The sequence below is a fragment of the Lissotriton helveticus genome, chromosome 6 (genome assembly GCF_964261635.1).
Source record: "Lissotriton helveticus chromosome 6, aLisHel1.1, whole genome shotgun sequence".
Classification (NCBI taxonomy): domain Eukaryota; kingdom Metazoa; phylum Chordata; class Amphibia; order Caudata; family Salamandridae; genus Lissotriton; species Lissotriton helveticus.
In genome coordinates this window covers 969,261,510-969,284,638 of record NC_136067.1, presented here as the reverse complement: position 1 = coordinate 969,284,638, position 23,129 = coordinate 969,261,510, and the positions used below count along the sequence as shown (strand labels likewise).

Genomic DNA, 23,129 nt, shown 5'->3' with positions numbered 1-23,129 from the left:
GAAGATGGACCCGCTCATCCCTTCGTTCCAGGAGCCTCTCGCTAACTACTTTCGAACCGCAACAATGACTTCATCATGTGGAGAAGTGTGGCTCACTGGTTAGAGGAGGCAGACCTGGAAGCAGAGGTCATCCCGGGACCAGGGTTCAATTCCCGGCTCGGCGGGGTCTTGAGTCCTAAAATGTCCATGGACTGACAATTCTCGCTCCAGTGCCTACTCGATTCACGGGTTCACACTCTGCAACTCTGGGCAATAGCTTGCTTAATCTCCACAACGGCCCCTCGCGGCGGGATGCCTGGCTTTCACCTTGCGGATACCCTGTCGGGGTTATCTCACAGGGGAATACCAGGACGGGTTCCCTAAGCAAGCGCTTAGAGACCGCTTGGTGATTTGCGCTATATAAATTCCTGTACATTTACATTTACATTTACATTCATCCCCCTCGGCAGCATCATCGTGTCTTGGGAGGAAACGGTTTTGGGACTTGCTGTCGGAGAGGGGGGTCTGTACGTGAGGCTGGGATCTGTCATGGACTACTACTATTGACTTCATATGGACTGAATATTTTTGGCCCTTTTTTCTATCTCGCTTATCCTGTAGAGAGAGTGGTTCCGCTGGAGGGAGTTCGTACTGTAGACCGTAAGGGCCAAGGTTGAGATTTACTGAAAGGGGCTTGTAACGTCGCTTCAAAGGACATGGGTTTGCTACCACTATTCTAGCGGAGGTTTGGGCGGTGCTTATCACCTCCCCTGTTAGTTATGTTTTAATATCCTGAATGTTTTTGGTTACATATACAGGGGTCGTTGTTTCTGACGGGGGGAAGGGGGACCGGGAGCCATATGACAATTTCCTCCCCCACTTTTTCTTTCTATATTTAGAACACAGTTAATTGGGGCGACAGGCACACTGCTAGTTGGGGTGGGGCGGACCTTATGCAGGGGTGCAGGGTAGGCGGTTGGGGTTTGTTATGTCTTTTTTCTTTTAGTTTTTCACGTATGCTAGCCTGTTTCTCTTCTGTCATCAGATGCCTTCCTTAGGGGTTGTATTGATTAGTGAGTGGACGGATCCTAGGGGTGAAGCTGCGGAAGAAATCCTTTAAAATGTTTTGCCTTTAATTGCTGCGAACGAAGGGAGATCGTTGCGTTGTTATGGTTCAATTCTCTTACACTTGCCTGCCACTCAAACTTTTTGATTCTTTTTCTCCCTCAAAATTCTGCTACTCAGGGTGGCGGCTCTTACGAAATGTGTTGATTGGGCCGGTATGGTATATCCTGTGTTCTAACGTTCGCATGCCATGGTAGCTAGATATTTTGCATTCGATTTATGAGATTCCGTACCTTATCCACTGTTGATCTGTATAACTGTTGATTACTCCGTAATGTAAGGCATCTGCCGTTTGCTTTTTTTGTATTTCTATAATAAAAAGAATTAAAAAAAATATATATTTTTTTTAACTTGTTCCTTACAAATTATTGTGGTCTTCTATGTTTTAACATGAAAATTTAACAGTTTTAAGATTTGCAAAACCGGTTGCGTGGCCACTCACTAGTAACTCTGTTTTTTTCAATATGTGTGTGCTCCCAGTGAGAATAGGCAAGTTTGACCTGTTTTCTTAGTTTAAGAGTTGTCACTTACTCAATTCCTGTCATATTTCATTTTGTAAGTTCATCAGAGGATTGCTTTTTCTTTTGCCAGTTTTCTTGTTCCATCGTGATAATTTTGAGTACTAGGGTACCTCTGCTTATAATCTCAACCCCAGTTCAGCAGTTAAGCTTCCACAAATGGTAGTCTTTCTGCACTCAAACTATCCAGATTCTTGACGTGCACGCCTCCAACCAGGAGGCACTGCACCTACAATACAAATTTCACCTGGAAGCAACATTGTCAGATGTTTTTCATACTGCACCTTTCATGTACAGTGGTGTAACACAGGCCCGCAGCCCCCGAGCTACAGGGGGCCCCCTCAGCACAGTACTTTGGCCTGAGAGCTCCTGATTAAATCCGGAGCATGGCCCCCTCAATGTAATTTGCAGGGGGACCCCTCACTTTTCGTTATACCACTGTTCGTGTGTCTATACGAACCAGCCCACAACTTCATCTCCAGAATGGCCTCCTCTGACGTAGAATGAGGGAGAGAGAATTTTGCCTAAGGGCTAGGGCGGTTGACCTCAAATCTGGGGAACCGTGTTTAAGTCTCTGTAATGATGCTCAACATCCTATGATTCTGGACAAATCACTTAATCTCCCTGTTGCCTAACATAAAAATGAATGTGTCCTTGTGTAACGCAACTGGTGCTCATGTAAATCGCTCTGATACCTTCGGGTCAAGTTTGTGCTATATAAAACTCTGGAGAGAAAAAAAAAGAATCCCTCTGCCCAGAGGAGATCTAATCTGAAGGTGGCTGATATTTACACGTGGAAGGGCCTAGAAGCCCTGCGAAAGCACCTAGATAAAAAGAAGCTGCTGCTTCTGCATCCTAGCACCGATACTGTTTCCTTTCTAAGAGTTAATCAAAGCACTTTTAATTATCGTCACTGCATAGGTTCCTCCATCTTTTTAGGAAAGTCTGTTTCTGCTTTAAAATTTCTAGATAGGAGGACAATGCTGGGCAGTCCCTTCATATCCCCTGGGGCAGTGTGTAGAAGTGTTTCCTCTTCAAAGACACTCGTGAAACCATTTACATCTCATAATTGTAGTCTTTGGTTCACTGGTACCAACACCCCATAACAATTATAGTGCGCCTGATCTAAGGCTTAGGACTTACACAAGGTGGGGTCAAAGGCAAGGGTAGTTGACCTATCCTAATATGAAACTTCTGATAAATTGATATCAGGGCCTCACAGACTGCTCTGCATACTTAAAAAACTATTGACTATCCCAGGGCTTTTTTTTTAAGTACTGGATATGGCTTGTGCAATGACTTGTTCAGAGGTTTCATTAACTGAGGGTCCGTTTTGTTGACTATCATTTCACTTGGCTTCTCGACGATTAACATCCTTTTACACACGATTGTAAATTCTCCCATAAGGGACTCAAGGCCCTGAACTGTGGGCACGGGGAGATTAAGAGATTTGCCCAGAATCACAGGATGTTGATGCCGACATGAGACTCAAACCTCGTTTCCATCTGTCTCCGAAGTCGGCCGCTCTGGTCGTTATGCCCCATCCCCTCAAAGGTATGCCCTATGTAATGCAGTCAGTTAGCTTTGTACTGAAGGATCTAACAGGCAACGTTACAGAGCACACATTTGACTTCATTAGGGAGTCTGCAGCCATTCATGAAGAGGTGGTAACTTCATTATGTAAACATACATTTCTATTTTATTCCCATTGCAAATCAAAACATTTGGTAAGCATGGGCTGAGAATGTTGCTATTACCCTATAGTTTGCAGCTTTTCTACTGCTGTTAATTTGTCCAAAAAAAATGAAGACCAGGAACTCATATTTCTCATGAAATGCCTTTTAATTAGGGCAGGGAATTCAAACAAACGTCAGATTTGAGGTTGGAGAAGAGGCAGCTTCGCATGATATGCGACTCCCACATGAAGAGCCTTTATAGGAAATAAAATATATTTTCTCAAGATCAAATGACTCCAGAACCCGGAGGCCCCCATTGTTGGGATATTTTTTTCTTTTCTTTTTTGTGCTGTTCATGCCTGTAGTGGATGGTCCAGGATCTTGTTTTTTTCAAAAAGCCTCATAGAACAGTTTTCTGTTCTTGATTATTATTTTACTCATAAAATCAAATGGGAATCAATCTTTTCCCCTGTCCGTATTAATCTTTAAAATCGGAAAATACATAAAGGAGATCTTCTTTTGAGTGACTGTCCAGGCAGGTGGTGATAACTGCAAGGTCAGTGTGTTTGTAGATTGACAGCCCAGGTTGGCTCTATGGTGAAATAAAAATAAAAAAAGGGACGAGATCCCCTTAAATAACTACAGGGGCATGCTTGTGCAATAAGGTTTTCACTTAAGGGTGTTTATTGTGTTATATGTGCCTGAGTGTAGTGCTGAAACCAATCAGGCCTTCTAGTGCCGGCACATATTTAGCAATATATTTAGTTACACGTTAATTTTTGTATATTACATAATAAATATGGATACCTAGAGATAAGATGATAATAAATACATGTTATAAACAGCAATGGAAGTTACATATGAAATAAGTTGTTTTTTTATCACTTAATTAAATTCTTAATCTCATTTCAGTCGGTGTTTCCAGGTTGATAAAACGTACTTCAGTAATTACAACATAGCACTTATGAAGTGACCTTTTATTTCTGCGTCTTTTTCAGAAGAGAAGCCTGACTGCTCCAAAGCCCGCTGCGAGGTCCAGTTCTCTCCTCTGTGTCCTGAAGACTCCATTCTGATAGAAGGTTATGCCCCTCCTGGCGAGTGCTGCCCCCTCCCGAGCCGGTGTGTGTGCAACCCGGCCGGATGCCTCCGCAAAGTGTGCCAGCCAGGCTACTTGAACATCCTGGTGTCCAAGGCCTCAGGGAAGCCGGGGGAATGTTGCGACCTCTATGAATGTAAACCAGGTAGGCGGGATTTCTGAAAATCAAGTTACCCTTGAAATTAAACTTTGCTGCTAAAAGTACCAATCACATTTCCTGGCTGTATTCAGTTCTGAAGCTGCAGATATGTTTAGCATGCTGACAACAGCCAATAAGAAAGTACAATAAGAATGCCTGCTTGATGTTAGGTCACGTTATATGCCTCATTTTCTGCCAATGGGGGTGGTATGTTTATCATGCTGTTTAGCAATCTGTTCACCAAAAACCTCTTAAATGCTGCTGTTTCAAATATTGCTGCTCCTATTAATCAGGCAAATTTACTAAGAAGCAAGATTTATAATTTTGAATGAGAAAGCGATGCGAATTAGCACACTGAAATAAACCACAAGATTGAAATGTAACTATCACGGATAGAAATGCACGTGTCCTGCTGCGAGAACTCAAATATAAAGGCTGATCGTTCAGTCTAAGTGACATAAATAGGCCGTATTTGTCTACAGGCATTTTAACATCATCCCTCAAAGAAGACAAAAGAAGAAACCAAAGCAATATTTGATTCCATTACACTCCACTTATTTGGGGAAATGTACTCAAATCTGTTTGCTCAAGCTTGTGGTTATGAGTTTTGTACTTTCCTTTACCTACTCACTTTATAATTTGGACATTCAATTACTATCCTAAAATTCCATTCCTTACAATAGAGACTCCCTCCGTCCCCTCAACTCCAAAAATATTTTTTATGACATCACTATTTGCATATTGTGCATTGGAATTCATAAGGTACCATGCCTGATGAATGCCCTTAGTATAATGGGCTGAAACATCTATTAGAAATCTGTGGAAACCTGGAGCGCTTAACAGTTCTAAGCTATTGTCAACAACTCAAACTGCTTTCACTGCTGTGGGCTAGACATCCAAATTCAGACCTCCTTGAAAATCTGGTACTGCTTGCACCATGTAGGAGCTGTACTCTTAATATTTTCGTCAAGCCAGTCAGTACTTTGTGTGAAAATTGTATTCTGTATGAAATGTTTTTTTAACAAAAATAAAAAGTGAAAAATCCCCCTTGTTTTTAACAAAAAATTTCTGTTCGCATACTATGTGTGTTAGAGACCTGTGCTAATACATGGGCTAATGGTCTAGTTCTGTCCGCCAAGGGAACCCCCTGTTTCTTCACTTCATTTTGACTTACCCAGTCACAGCAATCCTTCAGACTCTTTGGCTGAAGGCTGGTGAAAATGCGATTGTCACTTGGGGGCTCAAAAAAAGAAACACTTTGAAGTATCAAAGTGGTATAGTGATTCATTTCACTGTTTGCAGGTTACAGGTGGAAATCATGTAAGTGGTGATAGCAAAGACAAATTCAGGAGCTTTAATTTTCTAATTAGTTTAGGGTGCGTCATGAATTAAGAAAAACGTGGAACATGTGAGATGTTGTCAATATAAATTGTGGTGGTATTGTGGTAATTGCATTTATATAGCGCTTACTACTCCTGACGAGGCATCAAAGCGCTTTTTCAGCGAGTAGCACACTACTCCGGGACCCATAGAGGATTAGTGTTGAATTAGTATAGTGAAACATGCAAGAAAATTTTGAGTGGTGGATAGGTTAGTCAGTTATAGGTTAGTCCGTTATTTGGATTCAGATTCGGAAAGATTGCATAATCTTGAAGCACACTACTCCGGAAACCCATAAAGGATTAGTGCTGAATTAGTATGGTGAAATAGGAAAGTAATTTCAGTGGTAGATATTAGTCAGTTATTTGAAGTGAGAAGGGTAGCGGAGGGATTAAAGGGAAGAAAGGTTTTCATTCATGTAGCACCTGTTTCCCCTGATGGGAGTTGAAGCGCTTTTCTGGCGACTAGGACACTACTATGGAACCCATAAAGGATTAGGGTTGAAAAATGAGTATAGTGAAATATGAAGTAATTTAAGTGGTGGATATGTTATTCAGTTATTTGGATAGAGAAGGGTAGGTTGCGGGATAGAAGAGGGAAAGAGGTTTGTATTTATATAGCTCTTCCTACCACTTGATGGGGTTTTGAGGCGCTTCATTGGCGAGTAGCACGCTACTCTGGAACCCATAAAGGATTAGTGGTGAATTAGTATAGTGGAATATGGAAATTGAGAAGTGAACATGTTAATCTGTTATTTTGAATGAAAAAGATAGTGGAGGGACAGAAGTGAGATTTTTTTTGTTCTTTTTTTTTGGAGGTCATAGCAGTAGGAGGGGGCTTTTGGATATGTAAAAAGTGGTTTTGAGGGGAAGAGTTTATAAAGGTTTGTTTTGGGGGATCGGTATAGTAAAAATCTGATTTTAAAATGAAGTGCATCAATGATCCACCATGTACTCCTTAAAATTGTCGGCTCTAATGTCTGTTTTGAGATGAGACTTCAGTGTAATAGTGTTTGACTAATCCATACACTCATTACAGAAATGTAGGTGTCACTGCTGACATATTGTTTTGTTTTAAGATGAACAGTTTCCACCAAATTAGGAAATATCACAGAGTTGCTTTCTTTGCTATGCATTATTGTGTTCTTTGTTATTTACAGACGAATTCCCTGTATCATGTGAAAGCAATGTATTTATAGAGACGACATCTGAAAAAACATCTAAATAGTTAAACAGATGGTTTCAGGTAATTTACCTGAATAGAACCCAAGAGTCAGTTGGTATTGGTAAGAGTGATGTTGAGAAATCAGGTGGGGTTTTGGGTAAAGCTTTACTGGCACTAGCTACAGCCTCAGTGCACTTTGCTGGGAGACAGGAGTGTGTTAGAGAATCAGCAGAGCAGCGGGTGAGCGAGTTCAATAAGGGTATTCTGTCAATACGTCTCCGAAGGGTAGCGTTTTGTTAGGAGAGTCTAACATGATATAGTGGGCGACTGGATGCTCTTGAGTGGGACTGGGCCGGAGTGATGGATGTCAGATCAGGCCAAGAATGTCTTTGCGGTCAAGACTGGAAGATCTCCCCTTCTGGTTGTATGCTACTCAGGAGAAATGAGTTCCGGTCCTGGCAATCAAAAACATGTCCCCTTTGAATCTTAGATTTGCATAGTTTGTTTAGATTAGGTGTCTCCAATGAGTTGCTCGTGGGCTACGGGTAGCTCTTCAGCAACCTATCAGTAGCTTTCCTGTGTGCAGCACAGAAAACTAAATTAGAAGCTTTTGCTTGGTTGAATTAATGTACACATTCCAAAATTGAAAAGCATTTATTTTAAACTAAAATTTCTGTATTTTCAGAATTAATAAGCTGATGTTTGGAGAAAACCAGTTAAATTTCCAAAATATATTTAAAGCTGATATTTGAGTAATTAAAATCAAACAATGTTCGGGAGACTATTACTAATACTATTAACCTGGTGCTAGGGGCATTGCATCTATGGGTGTTATATATTACCTGTTTAGAGGCATGCCATATTGACAAAGCATCTTTTTACATTACTGCTGGCAACCGAGTCTGATGCACAGAGGTGATTACTGCTACTATGATGGACACTAATGTAATCTTGTCTAGTGTGGTTACTACTACATCATCTCTAATAAGACTATTAGCTTGGGAGGATTTTTGTTAAATATAAGTAGGTCTTATTACAGAAAGGGTTGGAGACCGGTGCTCTGCCACTCTAGACACTAAGTATGCAGAATGCCTAAACAAAGTGGCATGCAGAGAGGCACAGTGAGCAAAGTTAGCATCATACGTTTGGGTACACTCTGGAAGGTGAAGCGGTCTCCCAGTTGGCCTCTGAACTGCCCTACGCACCCGCAGTAAGGTTCGGGATGGACAGGCTCTATGTATAATTTAACTGCATGGCACGAGTGATGCAGAATTAAACAAATCATATGGGTTCAATCTAGTCTGTTAATTTTACACAGTAGTAAGAGAGGAGATGGAAGGAAGTCATGGTCAGCGTGTGACAGAGGCCCCTTTGAACAGGGACGTCTTCAGATTAGGAGGTTCAGGTAGGTTCAAAAGTGGGTAGTCTAGGTAATTTTGCAGATGGGCACCCTGCACGCTGACAGTGTTGTTTGTCTCTGTACCTTCTCGATGTGGCCTGGTAGATTGTCACATTACAATACTGTTGGATTGCAGTGTGAGGGAGAAATTATGTTACAGGGTATATTACCAAGAGCAAAAGGGAGAGTGTTCAGCCAAACCGTGACCCGAGTACCAGGCCTCCACTCTGATATTAATGAAAGAAGTTTAATCCCTGACAGAGGAAAGGTTTTTCATGGTTTGGCTTGACAGCACAGCTGTCGCAACACAATTACGTGATAATCACCAGGAGGAGGGTTTTGGCTCTGCCATCATGTTTGGGAGCCAGGAATACATGTTTTGATTGAACAGAAGTTGTGTGCTTTCACAAAACAAAGGGCTTGCAATCCACACATCTGTGATCATCTTTATTTATCCACCTGTCTGACCTTGAACTTTCAGGAGCACATACATGACACTGTAATGCTATTAAAGTGTCTTCGATAACTAGTTAATTTATGGTGTTTTTCTCTGGCAGCAGCACAGATGGAAGGAGTTCAGTCATTAACCAAGAAGAACAAGAGGGTCCCTTGTATAACGAATGTAGGGAGAAGGAGGCAGGGAAAACACACTGAAGCACAATAGAGACTACATACTTTAAAGCAAGGAAGTACATCCACAATATATATATATATATATATATATATATATATATATATATATATATATATATATATATATATATATATATATCCCATAGACAAGGTATTTTTCAAAAATATGACTTATTTTATAAATTAGTTTTTTTTTATAGAATAAAATTTCATGAAAACCAGCACAATTTATGGAGCCCCATGAATGCGATGAAGAACCTTGAACATGATGTACACATCAGCAAGAAGGAAAGGAAAAGAAAAAATACATAGGAAGGGCAAGACAATACCGGTTCTTCAATATATATAAAAAAACCCCACTAAACTGGACACAAAATCATGAAAACACACCATTACATAAGAGTATACATATTATAAAACAAAATATTGAAAATGAGGTACAGAAATGCGCCAACGCGCGTTTCGGAAATGTGATGTACACATACACAACAGACTCCTTCATCTAGGCGCTGAGAGAACCGATAAATCAGTGGCCGAAGGCCATCTGTGTAGAATACACTGAAAGCGATTTGTACAGTGTAAGGGGCTCAGTATCAATTCTGAATATAGTACAGGTCTGTAGGGACAACAAGAAAAAAGTAAATATTCCATTCATACAGTTCAGTTATTCTTTATATATATTTTTGTAAAAAATTTATATATAATGGAGCATGGACAGAAAGATTTATCCAGAATGGGTAAGATCAAAGAAAGAAAGTGTGTGGTAGTAAAGAGCCCGACTCAGGTAAGTACGTTTCAGATATTTGTATACTCACCCGTGTGACACGATTTGCCTTAAGAAATCACCAGTGCAATTATTAATATGTATCAAAGTGCAAAAGTGTTTAAAAAATAAAGAGAATGGCCCAAGCGACAGACCTACCTACTTTCTGGAAAGCAACAAAAACAACTGATCAGGTTTAATACGGCATCTCAGAGTTGACTCGGGTGCATAAAATCCAAGGCCCCACACAGAATACTGAGAAACAGAGACTGCTCATAAAAAAGAGAAGACAACAGTGAACCATGAGGAACATAAGGCTGGAAAGCACCAAGCACTAAAATAGCAGAAGGGGCTACTTCCAAACAAAAAGCAATGCGTATTACATGTTTATGGACAGAGATAATATGTCTATCTCCTAACTCTGAACAGAACCTATGGCATAAAGGCGGGCCGTGTGACACAAAGCGATAAAGACCGAAAATGAATCCCTAACGAAAGGTCAGCCCAATAAGGGCCAAAAGATCAACCCTCTCTCAGTTTATACACAGCCGGAAGGAAACAATGCACCCCCATCCTAAAATGTGGGACATCCTACAGGTAGCCCTAGTATGGTAGGGAGGGTTCTACAGTCTTACATTACGACGACTAATCACCGCAGCATAGTAGTGAAGCAAAAGCTTACCACATGATTACAAAAAACCTGCTCCTGCATAAAAAATAAGGTATCCGTTCCTGTGGTGTATATTGAGAAGAATGGACCAAAACATAAAGACAACGGGTCAAACTCTTGAATGACCTAAAGATCCCTTAATTATCACAAGTGGTGGGGTGAAATAACTTACAAGTATGTCCCAAGAGGGACTAACACTCGTGTGTGGTCAGGAGATTTTAAAATTCAGCTACTTAATGGCGACAGGTATCCATCTTTGATAGATTAAACAAAGGTCTGTGAATGAGAGAGAAAATAACGAGGGGTTGAAACCTCCACAAATGCAATGCCACAAACCTATATGCCAGTTGCCTCAAGTAGTACGTACACGACAGAGTGACCATACGCTGGGTTCCGACAGGGTGGCCGGTAAAGGATGTCTGGAATACGCCGTTAACTAAAGACCGAATACAGGCAGCTAGAAGTAGTCAAAAAAGCCTCCACTGACTTCATGACGAAAAAAACGCAGAGCACCTCCGTCGGTAACGCCTAGAGCGCTGCATGAATATCTGTGAAGGAAGTTGTAGACACCATATTGGGATCAGGCGGATGCATAGTACCAGTAGCAAATCTCCGGACCTAACTAGAATACCAACTCTAGATAAAGACATTTCCTAATAATAATACAAAAACAGGGCGCCTCTACTGCCAAATGACAACTATATTATTACGCCTGCACATAAAAAGGTACTATTTATATTGTATGATCGAGCTGCCAGTGCCGTAAAGGGCCGCACTGCAGAAGTGTAAGACATGGCGGCACCATAATACAGACCACAAATGCGGCTGCCATTATAAAGGACCCAATATCGGTAAATAGTATGTGTATAGCCAAGGAGTGGTAAAAAGTTAGCCTTGGAAAATAAAACTTAACAAAGGATGCTATATGCATAACAATAAAATAAGAAGACCGTACAATGTGGACCTGATAGAATGGCCTCAGTGTGGACAAACAGAATTCGGTCACTATATTAAGGGAACAGATTTCAGCAGGTTGGCACATGGAATGTGAATAGGAGGGATTGCCTCAAAAATAATCAGAAGAAATAGGATATACCCTAATCACCTTGGCTTCAACGAGGTAGGAATGGCACGACATGCCTGTCCAGGCTGAGGTTCTAACAGTAAACACCAGACATAATTAACAGTCAGAAACTACAGGATGACATTTTCCCAGGGTAAGTGTTCATTTAGACCACTAACTGCCGTTTGGAGAGTATATATCCAGAAGACTTCTCTTTTTCGTCTCAAACCATCTTATGTTACCATCTTTAGGGCTATGTATCTTCTCAAGAATGGTCCATTTGAGATCTTTTTCAGAGTGCTGATGTTCATACCAATGTTCAACTAGGGGAGCACCAGTACGATTATTTTTAATAGCAGATTTATGCTCCATGAATCTCACTCTAAATTCCCTGCTGGCTTCACCCACATAACCATGTTTGCAGTGACAAAGAATGAGATACACCACATTGGATGTCCTGTAATTAGTCATATCTTTAAAATATAATTTTCTTTGCCCCCATTCTAATTCTGCTGATGTGATGGCGGAGTTGCACACGTGGCAATTGCCACATTTGTGTGCCACAGATGGGATTCTTTCCTGAAATTGACCTTTGGGTAAATTCTCTTGCTCCGGGGAGAGCAGATATAACTAGTGAATTCCGAAGGTTCTTATTTCTTCGAAATGCAAATGTGGCTCTGGGTAAGGAGTTGCCCGGGTTTCCAGAAATCAAAATGTGCCACTGAAAGTTGATGATCTGACGCAATTTACTATTCAGAGTAGTGTTGGGTGACACAGACCAACTTCATGTTTTCAGTGCTGGGTTTGCTTTGGAGAAGGGCCTCTCGGTTATAATATTTGGCCCTCTTATAGGCATCCCTAAGGAGCTTGTGGGGATATCCTCTATTAAGGAGTCTGTACCTTAATTGTTTGGCACGGAAATCAAAATTCCTGATATTCATACAATTTCTGCTTAACCGCAGAAACTGGCTGAAGGGTATACTGTCTAGGAAGAAGTTTATTAATATTAAATGCTTGTAATGATGTAAAATGTAAATCATCACATGCTGTGTGCCACAAAGGGTACTACCACAGCAGTAAGTCTCCCCAACTCAAATTGAATTATCATTCAGCTAACAATTTTAAATGTGTTTTAGAATTGTAATATTTTGTCTTCATTCGCATATTAGTTTTTGAAAATACACATACTTTTCTATCAAAATCCCTTTCGACTTTGAGCAATCAAACTCAATTTTCCAGAAGAAAAACCTTTTCAGAAAAAGCATAATTTTTTCCTTTAAAAATCAAATCCGTTTTCATTGTTAGAAAATACACAGTCCCTAAACATCAGCTTTTAGTTTTCATCGAGTACCGCCATGTAAAAATGCCTCTCATGGACAAATTATGCTTCAAATACCCGGGTATTGAAATCATAGGCCATGGTTCCTCACCATAACACTAAGAATGCCTCTGTTATGCTAATAATGCCCAAAATATACCAGGGCTACCACTGTGCCACAGCTGGATGCCCAGCTTATATCAGGTATGGCCATTATTATGCCACTCTGTCAGGAATGGCTAAAAGCATGCCAGTTATGTTCTTAATATGTCAGTGATGGCAGCAAGTATGTAATTACTCTACTTGTATGCCCAAAATAGTCAAGGACGAAAATATTATGGCTATGGCACAATTATACCATGAATGGGCACAATTGCGTCGGAGATAATACTCTTATGATGGAGACCAGCATACATATTTGGCAGTCCTTGACGCTAGCAGTAGCTTTAAGGAATCAACATTGTTTATTTGGGAAGGACACAATGTCTCACACCCACACAAAAATTAATATGATGCTTTTAATTTTCTCTGCCCTGGATGCATACTCTTCTCCTCAGCTCTTTGGTTGATCATGCTCCCAACTAACACATTTGCACTTTAGTTCTTGCAGTCACACCCTTTGGTAGGTCAGCCCTGGTTACTGCTGCTACTATTCTTTGATGTCACATACAGTGCGACTGATCGAGCAGGGCAGATAACATGGCCAATCTCTTTGTTAGGTAGATTTAAAGTGGATAAAGATGGTTCATGTGGCCAATGCTGCAGCTTCCACCTGCTTCAACACCCTCCGCATACTCAGCAAGACCTTCAAATGGACCCACCGCCCGAATCCAGGAAGACCGTCACCCATGCACTCATCTCCAGCAGGCTGGACTAAGAGAACGCCCTCTATGCCAGAATCAACAAATCTCTACTTCAAAAACTTCAGACTGTCCATAACGCCGCAGCCAGACTCATCCTCAGCATCCCACGACAAGACCACATTACCCAGCATATAAGAGACCTCCACTGGCTCCCCGTCGAAAAAAGAGTGACCTTCAAGCTGCTCACACACACCTATAAAGCCCTCCACAACACCTGACCCCAATACCTCAACGAAAGAATCTCCTTCTACACCCCCAAAAGAAACTACCGCTCCGCTGACCAGGCCTTGGCCGAGATCCCCTACAAGAACAGGAGGCACACCCTTCTCCTACATCATGGCCAAGACCTGAAACAAACTCCACCACAGCACCAGATGAAGCCCCACACTGAAAGCATTCAGGAAGAGCCTCAAGACCTGGCTTTTCGAAAGAACTGAGCTGCCCAAATCCCCCCCACACACTCCCCCAGCGCCATGAGACCCTCAAAGGTGAGTAGTGCGCTCTATAAATCCCTGATTGATTGATTGAGAGGCCACCAAAATGTGTGTAATCAACAGGACCTGCCATTGGTTTGGCTGTCTGTAACTCTTAAGGGTAGTGAAATGAGCAGTGCTGCCTTCTATAATATACACAGAATCTCCCAGATTGGCTTGGTTTGGCTTCACCTCTGAGAGCTACTTTGAGGATGCTGGTGAGCTACCAGTAGCTCCCGAGCTACTGGTTGGAGACCCCTGGTTTAACCTACACTAATATTACTCAAAATGTTTTTGCTTCCACACAAATACATATCCATTACCATGCTTTCTGCTCGTAATGCTTCATATTACAATAAAACATTTTTTAAAGACGAACCTATTGGAATTGCTAATGCTTCTTTAAAAAAAATACAAACTGTGCACAGTTGCGCTACAGCCTAGGCTTCAATTCGAGGCCGAACAGGTGCTCTAGTCAATGCGTTAAGTCTTGCAGAGACCTGATAATGGCATGCACTGTGCTCTCAGTGGAAAAAGTAGGCACGTTTGGGAGGCAATTGTCTGACTGGTAGTTGAGACGTAACAGTATTCTTTATAGTCCTTTTGGAGCCATATTGAAAAGCGGGCACTGTTTATCTTTTAGATTTCTCTTGATGACGGCTAGACCTTTATCTATATTCTGACAAATGAAAGAAAGACATGTAATGGTGTTCTGTGTTTTTTCAATGTTACCATGTTTCATTGTAATTTGTTTTAAACCAGGGTAGAGGAGTTGGTGAGAAGCTTACAGTGCTTTCAAAATTGTCTGCTGCTTTGCCCTCAGCCCCTGGACACAGGGCCTATTACCCTCCTTGAGTTTCTTTATCAGTTGTAGCTCGACAGTCTCACAAAGAAACTAGGCACCCAGGTTAGTCGAAATTTGATATATTTATTCATACAAAACACCTATTTGTGAGTAATAAGATGCACCGACGAGGTCTCCCAATAGTTGTATAAAAATTAGCAATATTAAGAAAGACGAAACACAAATGTAAAGTATTTTTACAAACACATTATCAATGGTACTCACCTGGGTTTAGGGGAAACAAATGGAGTACATTGGTGCCAGGGACTGAGATCATATGAAACGAAGGGGATGACCTTCCGTTGTTACAAAAATATTAACTTTTTAGCGCCGCAAGCTAATGATCACTCACTTGTCTTAAAAAAGCCAAAATGAGAGAGATTGTCAACGTCATAGTTGGTCACAGTTAGCTTGAGCAAGACAACATGGCTACAGTAATTACTTATGCTATGGCAGTGGTTTGATGTCATCTTGAAAACTGACTGAGATAACAACATAATTCAGTGATGACATCTAGGTGGGTTAAAAGGAACCATCAATCTCCTCCCTTTTCATCATAGTAACGTAAGGGTGGTAAGAGAAGTCTCTGCTTGGCATCCCTTTTGTAGGTCTTGCTGGGTTATACAAGAAGCTCAATAGTAGTTCATATAAAGAGGACCAATCCTAGGAGCTGTGACTCACTGAGAATTCAGTTTAGTCCTCATCTCATGAGGGATGCATACGGTTTTGGATTGGGGCAGCACTCGAAGTATCATCATAAAACTGTAACTAGTGTTAAGTACATCCTCCTGATTTAAAACGATCTCTTAGCAGTCTTTTATTTTTTGTGCATGTCAATGCTGAAGGAAGTGGCCAGTTTAAGGTAACTCGGGTCACTCACGACCACCTCTTTGCCTTCCCAATAAATGAAGAGTTGAGAAGACTGTAGAGAATACAAACCAAAGCATTTATTGCTATTACGGTGCAGCGGAGCCCAGTCTGACTAAATCTCCTTAGATGACTGCCGAGGGACTGACCCCTGTCTACACAGTAACAGAAAATATACATTTCCAAGACCTGGGATCTCAGGGCCGGGAGCCTCTGGATGTTGCTGCAACATCTCAGCAATCTGTTGGTGAATAGAACGCACATTTTTTGTCAACTCATAAAGGTAATCGTAAGCAAGGGATATTCTATCTCAGAAAATTTGTGCTGTCGCAGGACGTCCCAGACATTCGCCGACGTCCAAACCCGCCCTCATACGGGGACAATCCTGTTCTAGAGTGAGCTGTGACTCTTGTGTACATTAATGCTAGGAGTAAAGCATTGGGCCACTGCAATCCTGTGCTCTTTGATCTTCGACAATTTCAGTTTGAGAGTACCATTGTACTTCTCAATTAGGCCTATTGACTCGGGATGATTTACTGCATGGAACTTTTGTCTAATGTGTAATCCGTCACAAACCAACTGGATGACCTTAGCATTGAAGTGGCTGCCGTTGTCACTCCAGATCAAGCGGGGTAAACCAAAATGCAGGAAGAACTCCTTCAAGAGTACCTTCGCCGTCGCCATGGCAGTGTTCTCTTTCGTGGGGTAAGCCTCAACCCATTTACTGAATGCCCAGACAACCACCAATATATATTTCAAGTTATTAACTAGTTCCATTTCAATGTAATTCATCTGGAGAACCTCAAAAGGGAAGGAAGGCGGTGCAAAACTGCCAACAGGAGTACCCTTTCCAGGATTGTGCATTAAACAAACCATACAGTACTTGACCAGGTGAGCTGCAACTTTGGTAATGTTGTCATTTCGCCTTTCGGGATCTAACAGCCTGCAAATCCCCTTCGCACTAATGTGTGCTGGTCCGTGCATCATGCTGACCACAGGGAGGACATATGCATCTGGTAGCATCCAGCTCTGCTTCCCGGATTTTACCGTCCAACACTCATCCTCATCCTAATTAGCCGTACTCTCTTGCCCTATTGCTAACTCTCCAATTGTTGCCTCACTCTGGATTTCTTTTACGTTCTCTAGAGTATCCTCAAACATCCCATTTTCAGGCACCCATCTAGCTGGACCCGCCACAAACATCCTCTTCATTTTAGTCCACGCTGTCTCCTTTGCTGTCTGATCTGCAAATGCATTCCCCCTCCCAACATCATCAGTTGTTGCCATATGAGCACTGCACTTATCTCTATTGCTAGTCTCTTAGGGAGTGTCAAGGCTGATAAAAGACTGTGTATTAGTGGGCCGTTCTCTATCTTCATTCCATTCTATAAGACGTTAGGAACCCCAAAGCCGCCCAAAATTATGGGCCACTCCGAACACGTACTGGCTCTCAGTATATATATTGACAGCCAGTCCCTCACTCAGCTCGCAGGCACGAAGAAGGGCCACTAACTCTGCAGCTTGTGCTGATTGGTAGTGAACTCGTGATGTTCAACTACAGTGCGTTGGGTGGTGATAGCATAGGCTGCTGTTGTCGTGTCATCTGGTAATTTAAAACGAGCCATCGACATATAACTCCCCTTGGGGTTCAGATAGGGGAACATCAGTCAAGTCTACTGTCCCTTTGTCTCTTCCGCCGTACGGTAGATGCAATGATACACGTCCGATCCCTCACTCTGAAGGGAGGGGTAGTAACGTGGCTGGTTTCAGAGTGGCACATCTTTTGATGGTGATGTGTGGTGCAAACAGGGTCCGCTCGTAGCCAGTCAGACTTGCACTGGTAAGGTGCTGTGTCTTCGTTCTATTCAAAAGTGTATCCACAGCATGCGGGACCATGACTGTGAGATCAGTATCCAGGCCGAGCCATGCTGATTGTCAAATTGATATGGCCACTGCTGCGACCGCTCTCAAAAAGCTCGGGAGGGCTCTAGCGACGTTGTCAAGCAGAGCAGACAAATAGGCACACAGCCTTTGCTTACCTCTAAAGGCTTGTGTTAAGACAGAGAGCGCACAGCCAGCCATTTGGTGTACATACAACACAAACAGCTTCTGGTAGTCTGTGATGCCAAGCACAGGTGCGGAGCAGAGCGCTATCTTTAATTGCTCAAAGGCCTGCTGACAGTCAAGCATCTAGGGCAGGGGTTCATGCACATCTTTAGTCGTTGGGCACAGTAGAGGTTTTGTTAGTAAAGCAAATTAGGAATCCAGTGACGTCAAAACGAGGTAATGCCTATAAAAGTGTGCACATCTCGTTGTGTCTTAGGGATAGGCATCTTGGTTATGGCAGCAATACGCTCAGGTGTTAGTCTCCTTTCCTCCTTCGACAGTAGATGACCTAAGTAGGTGGCCTCCTGTCGACAATACTGAAACTTGGAGAGGGACACTTTATGTCCATGCTAGGCCACATGTAGTAATAATTTAACAGTTGCATCCCTGCAACCCTTTTCAGTATTCGAAGCTATCAAAAGGTTGTCCACATACTGTAATAGGACATTACCTGAGGGAAGGACAAGGGAGTCCAGTTGTCCTTTCAAAACTTGGCTATAAATACTAGGACTTTCAGTATAGCCCTGAGGAGCCTGACAGAATATAAAACTTCTGTCGGCCAGGGAGAATCCAAATCAATACCTACTAGCTGGGTGTATAGGAATGCTAAAGAATGTATTCTTCAAATCAATGACTGAGAGGTATGTGGCGGAGGGGGGGAAGGATGGTCAGGAGAGTAGTGATGTCGGGAACAACAGGGAACTGGGGAACCGCTATTTTATTCACCTCACGTAGGTCAGTCACTAAACGGTAGACATCGGGGTGATCATCTGGGGAACCCGAGGGTGCTTTTTTTAAGATAGGAAGAATAGGGATATTGCACACATTAGCATTTGTCTCTTCCACAATGCCAGACACAATCAAGTCCTATATAATCTGCAGCAGTGCCCATTCTCCTGCCTTTGGTATCTTGTACTGGGGAAGGCGAGGCAGGACAGCATTGTCCTTAACTCTGATGGAAACCGGAGGGATCTGCAACAGCCCTACGTCTGTGCCACCTGTAGCCCATAATGTCGTCAGCACCTCCATAAATTCAGTGGGAAGAGGCTCCTCTTTTGATAAGCATTACTTAGAATTCACTACATTAGGTCCTATGGTCATATAGACACCATCTGGAGAGCATGAAATAGTGGCATGTAACTTCTTCAACCGGTCGAAACCCATTAAATTTTCTCCACAACTAGAGGTCAATAAGAAGGGTGAGTATAGAGTGAAAGGACCAATGGTCAGGGCAGGGGCTCAGAGATGGGGTTCACAACTGGTATGCCTGAGAAGCCTACCGAAACATTATTTTGGCCAGACAGTGCTGCCCCGGGGACCAATGAACGAGAAACAGAGCTATTCATTGTGCCGTGCCACAAACAATTTCTATGCTTAGTCCTGCAGATTAGCAGTGACATAGGGTCCTTGCTGGTACACAGGGATCTGGACTGATCCCTCACCCTGCTGCTGGCTGTCCTAGCCATGGCTAAGTCCCGTCACTTCGTCCAAGTCATAATCCTCATGGTAATACTGGCACCTCCTCGGATCATTCAAAATAGTTCTCCTCAGACCGACCTGGCTGCTCTTTACCTCCCTGGCCCCCACCATATCCAACTGCTCCCCTTCCCCTCCCTCGTGATCCCCGTCCTTTCAGATTATCAACCCTTTGCAACAGCATCAGACACTCACTTCGCCAATGCCCCCCCACTTAACAATACGCTCATTGATTTGGCCCCATGGGTGTAATATTCCTGCTAGTGCGGGGCAACTGTCGGCCGGGTCAATTCCCCCCCGCCCCCCACTGCCCAGAGACACCTGCTGCATCAACACCTTTGTCTTCAATTCCTTATTTTTCTTCTCTACCTTCTCCTTCTCTTCGTTCTCTCTGTGCTCATAGTACTGCACCATACTTAATATCACTGATAAGGAAGAGGTAGTCCAAGTGCTCTCTGAAGCCTGCAACCAGATCACGATCTCAGGAAGCAGGTTCGTAACAAACCTGTTAACGAACAATCAGACGCCTCCCTCCATTGACCAGTCCTGACCTCTAAAATCTAGAAACCCCCTTCAAACCTATTGAAGAAATCAGATACACTCCTCTTTCTTCTGACGATATGCTGTTAACTTATCCCAATCTACTCTTCTCGGTGGGATAGAGGAGTGCATATATGAGATAATTCGGCCTGGCAAAGCGAGTATCTCAGCCTTCGGATTCTCACCAGGCTTCTCTCCTTGTCCCATGCCCTGGTCTTGTCCCAAGTGCCACCCAACTACACTACATGGTCCTGTGTGTGCGCCTGCTGCCAAATATCAACTGGCACCAGCAAACTAAAAAACATCTCAATATCGGCCAGGGTCATCACTGTCAAGGACGCAGCCTCTGTCAACTCTTTGTAATAGGCAGTCGGATTCTTCCTAGAGTCGGGCAACTGGGTCTTAAGAGAGAACACCTCACTCCTTTTCCAATGAGTAAAAACCCACTGTTCCTGAAAACGGCCCTCTACCCGTTGTCTCATGACTTGGTCCTGTCCATTTCAAAGCTCTGGTATTTCGGGGTGATAAATGGGATGCACTTCCCTCATCAGGAACTGAGACCATGCAATCGGGCTCCTTTGGATCAACCTGCCTCTGTATCCAATCAATGTGGCGAAATTACTAAAAACAACATTAAGAGCAATACCATTTGCATACACAGTATCTCGAATATCATAAATAATTTGGGGGGCTGTTGCCATAGTCCAATCAGAGTAGCCGACATATGCTTGAGGGCATACTGCTGCACAAATGGCTCATAGTCTTTCAACACACTCCACACATCCTCCACACTGTAAATCAGATTCCGGGCCCACTGAGAGGCCTGGTCAGCCACCATATTCTACTCTACAACACCCACATCAGACCGAATCAGCACTCGCCCCATCCGTTCTTTAGCAGCCTCCAGATCCCCATCATACAATCCCCGAAGTGGTGTCCCCGCATACAGCAAGTGCGAGGAAAAGGAATGTGGAAAGGATACAGTTGTAGATGTTGCAGGAACTGTGGACACTGTCTGTGTAGTGGGTGTGAGCGAGAGGGGTAGGGAAGAGCCTGGGGCAGCGGGCACAGAAGATCGGCCCACAGTGGCTGCCGGCTCGGCGCATGGAGCCGGGGAGGAAATGAGAGGGACTCCATCGGAAACAGCCGGGTCGGAGGCAGGGGAACCATAGGCGGCGGCATGGGATGTTGATGGGTCTGCTGCATCTACCCTTTTACGTGGCATAAGGAGGGGGTGGCCGCACATCTAACAGATCCTCCACAAAAGGATCGCCTTCCTCTCTGGTAACCTAGGACTTATCACATTGCAATCCAAACCTTCGGTCTGATATTCTATGCCCTTCTCTATCTTTTCCCTCTCGTACGCTATAGCCTTTTGCGTTACTGTCTGCATCTTCCCTCTCCGGCCTCCTTCTCTGCTCTTATCTGTCTTTGCTTAGCTTCCTTTTGCCTTTTCTGAAGATTGTCAAACATAGACTGCTCCATTTTGCAAATAATTTATCCTGCAGGAAGTTGAACTTTTGTTCTTCAAAGGTACCTATCGAAAGCCACTGCAACTCTGAGTTGTCCCTCGTATATTTGTGCCATAACGTACTAAACATAATAGGGTCAAGGCCACGCTTGACGCACATGTCAAAATTAGGGGTGCATTCCGGAGGCGTAGGCTGCCTTTCCTCCAAGCGAGCATCAGCAGAGCAACAACGGCACCCGAAACAGCAAAACTTGCAAAAACAAGGCATCTTCAAGAATACAGAAAAAACAAATTCGCTACTTGTTCCTGACAAATGACTTACCAATTCCTCCCCACAGGTCCATCCTCGGACTGTGTTCGCAGACCGCACCAATTCTTCAAATCCGACTCTCCATCGCGAGTCTCAAACACTAGTCCAACACCAGGCGTTTCCAAGAAAGGCCAAATTACCAAGTCGCCAGGCAGAGGGTCCACAAACACCCTCTTTCTCCAAAACAGCCCGCTGACCTATCTATTTCACAAGCAAATGATCTCCAAACCGTACATAAACAAATTATTCAAAACAGTGCCATTTTCACCAGGAATCAAGACAAACTCACCTGGTGCACGCAGGTTGAAAAAAGTTATTCTCGACTGCCGACTCTTCTGACAAAACGGACCAAACGACTGATTCCAAGGGTTTTGCCTTGCAGGGCCCCAGCCGGGATGACCACTAGACGAGGCACCGCCCGATCAGACAGGCGGGGCAGCTGCGAGAACCAAGCTCCGTCGTGTGGGGATCCCCGATCTGCCCATCCGACCTGACGCCACCCCGTCCTCCACACTCGGTTACGGGCGAGAATGGGACACCCAATGGAGTCCCCGTTTGGGTGCCAAATGAAGGAAGTGGCCTGTTTAGGGTCACTTGGGTCACTCACGACCACCTTTTTGCCTTCCCAATAAATGAACTGGCAAAGACAGTAGAGAATACAATCCAAAGCATTTATTGCTATTACGCTGCAGCGGAGCCCAGTCTGACCAGTCTCCTTAGATGACTTCCACGGGTCTGACCCCCGTCTACATGGTAACACAAAATATACATTTCCAACACCTCTAAAGTCCTGCCCAAACTGGAATTTTGCAGCTTAGGCCCTGGTGAACAAAGAAGGCAAACAAGCATGAGAGATGGCACAGGGCTGGGTACGTGCTATCTCGACCCCAAGGCCATTCGGCCGGTGTCTACTATTGTAAGATGTGGTAACGATTCTAACTAACAGTAAAGGTATGCCACAATAGATAGTACATTTATTAGTGCAGCAAAGCTTCAACCATAAGAAGTACAAGCTGGAGGCACAGGGGCAGCCTTTCTGCTGAGACGAGCATTATGAAACAGAAGCTCGATCTTAGTTACAGAACAAGATGGCGCCAATAAAGATGGCACCATGAATGCTAACTTAACACGGAATAGAGTTTAAGCATAGCAAAAGGGCATTTCGATTCTCCGCATTACGGAAATAATATTTCAAATATAACAATTCTGGTCTGCTGACTCCCTACTACATACCCTACTACTTCCGGGTCACACTT

General features: G+C 43.3%; 1 protein-coding gene across 1 annotated transcript in view; it reads left to right on the top strand.

Moving 5' to 3' along the window:
• Positions 1–23,129, top strand: part of CRIM1 (cysteine rich transmembrane BMP regulator 1) — a 937,771-nt gene that overhangs the window by 338,006 nt on the left and 576,636 nt on the right. The window contains exon 3 of the mRNA XM_078648622.1: positions 4,297–4,539. Within this exon, the coding sequence (XP_078504748.1) occupies positions 4,297–4,539 (243 nt within the window). The remainder of the gene's footprint in view (positions 1–4,296; positions 4,540–23,129) is intronic.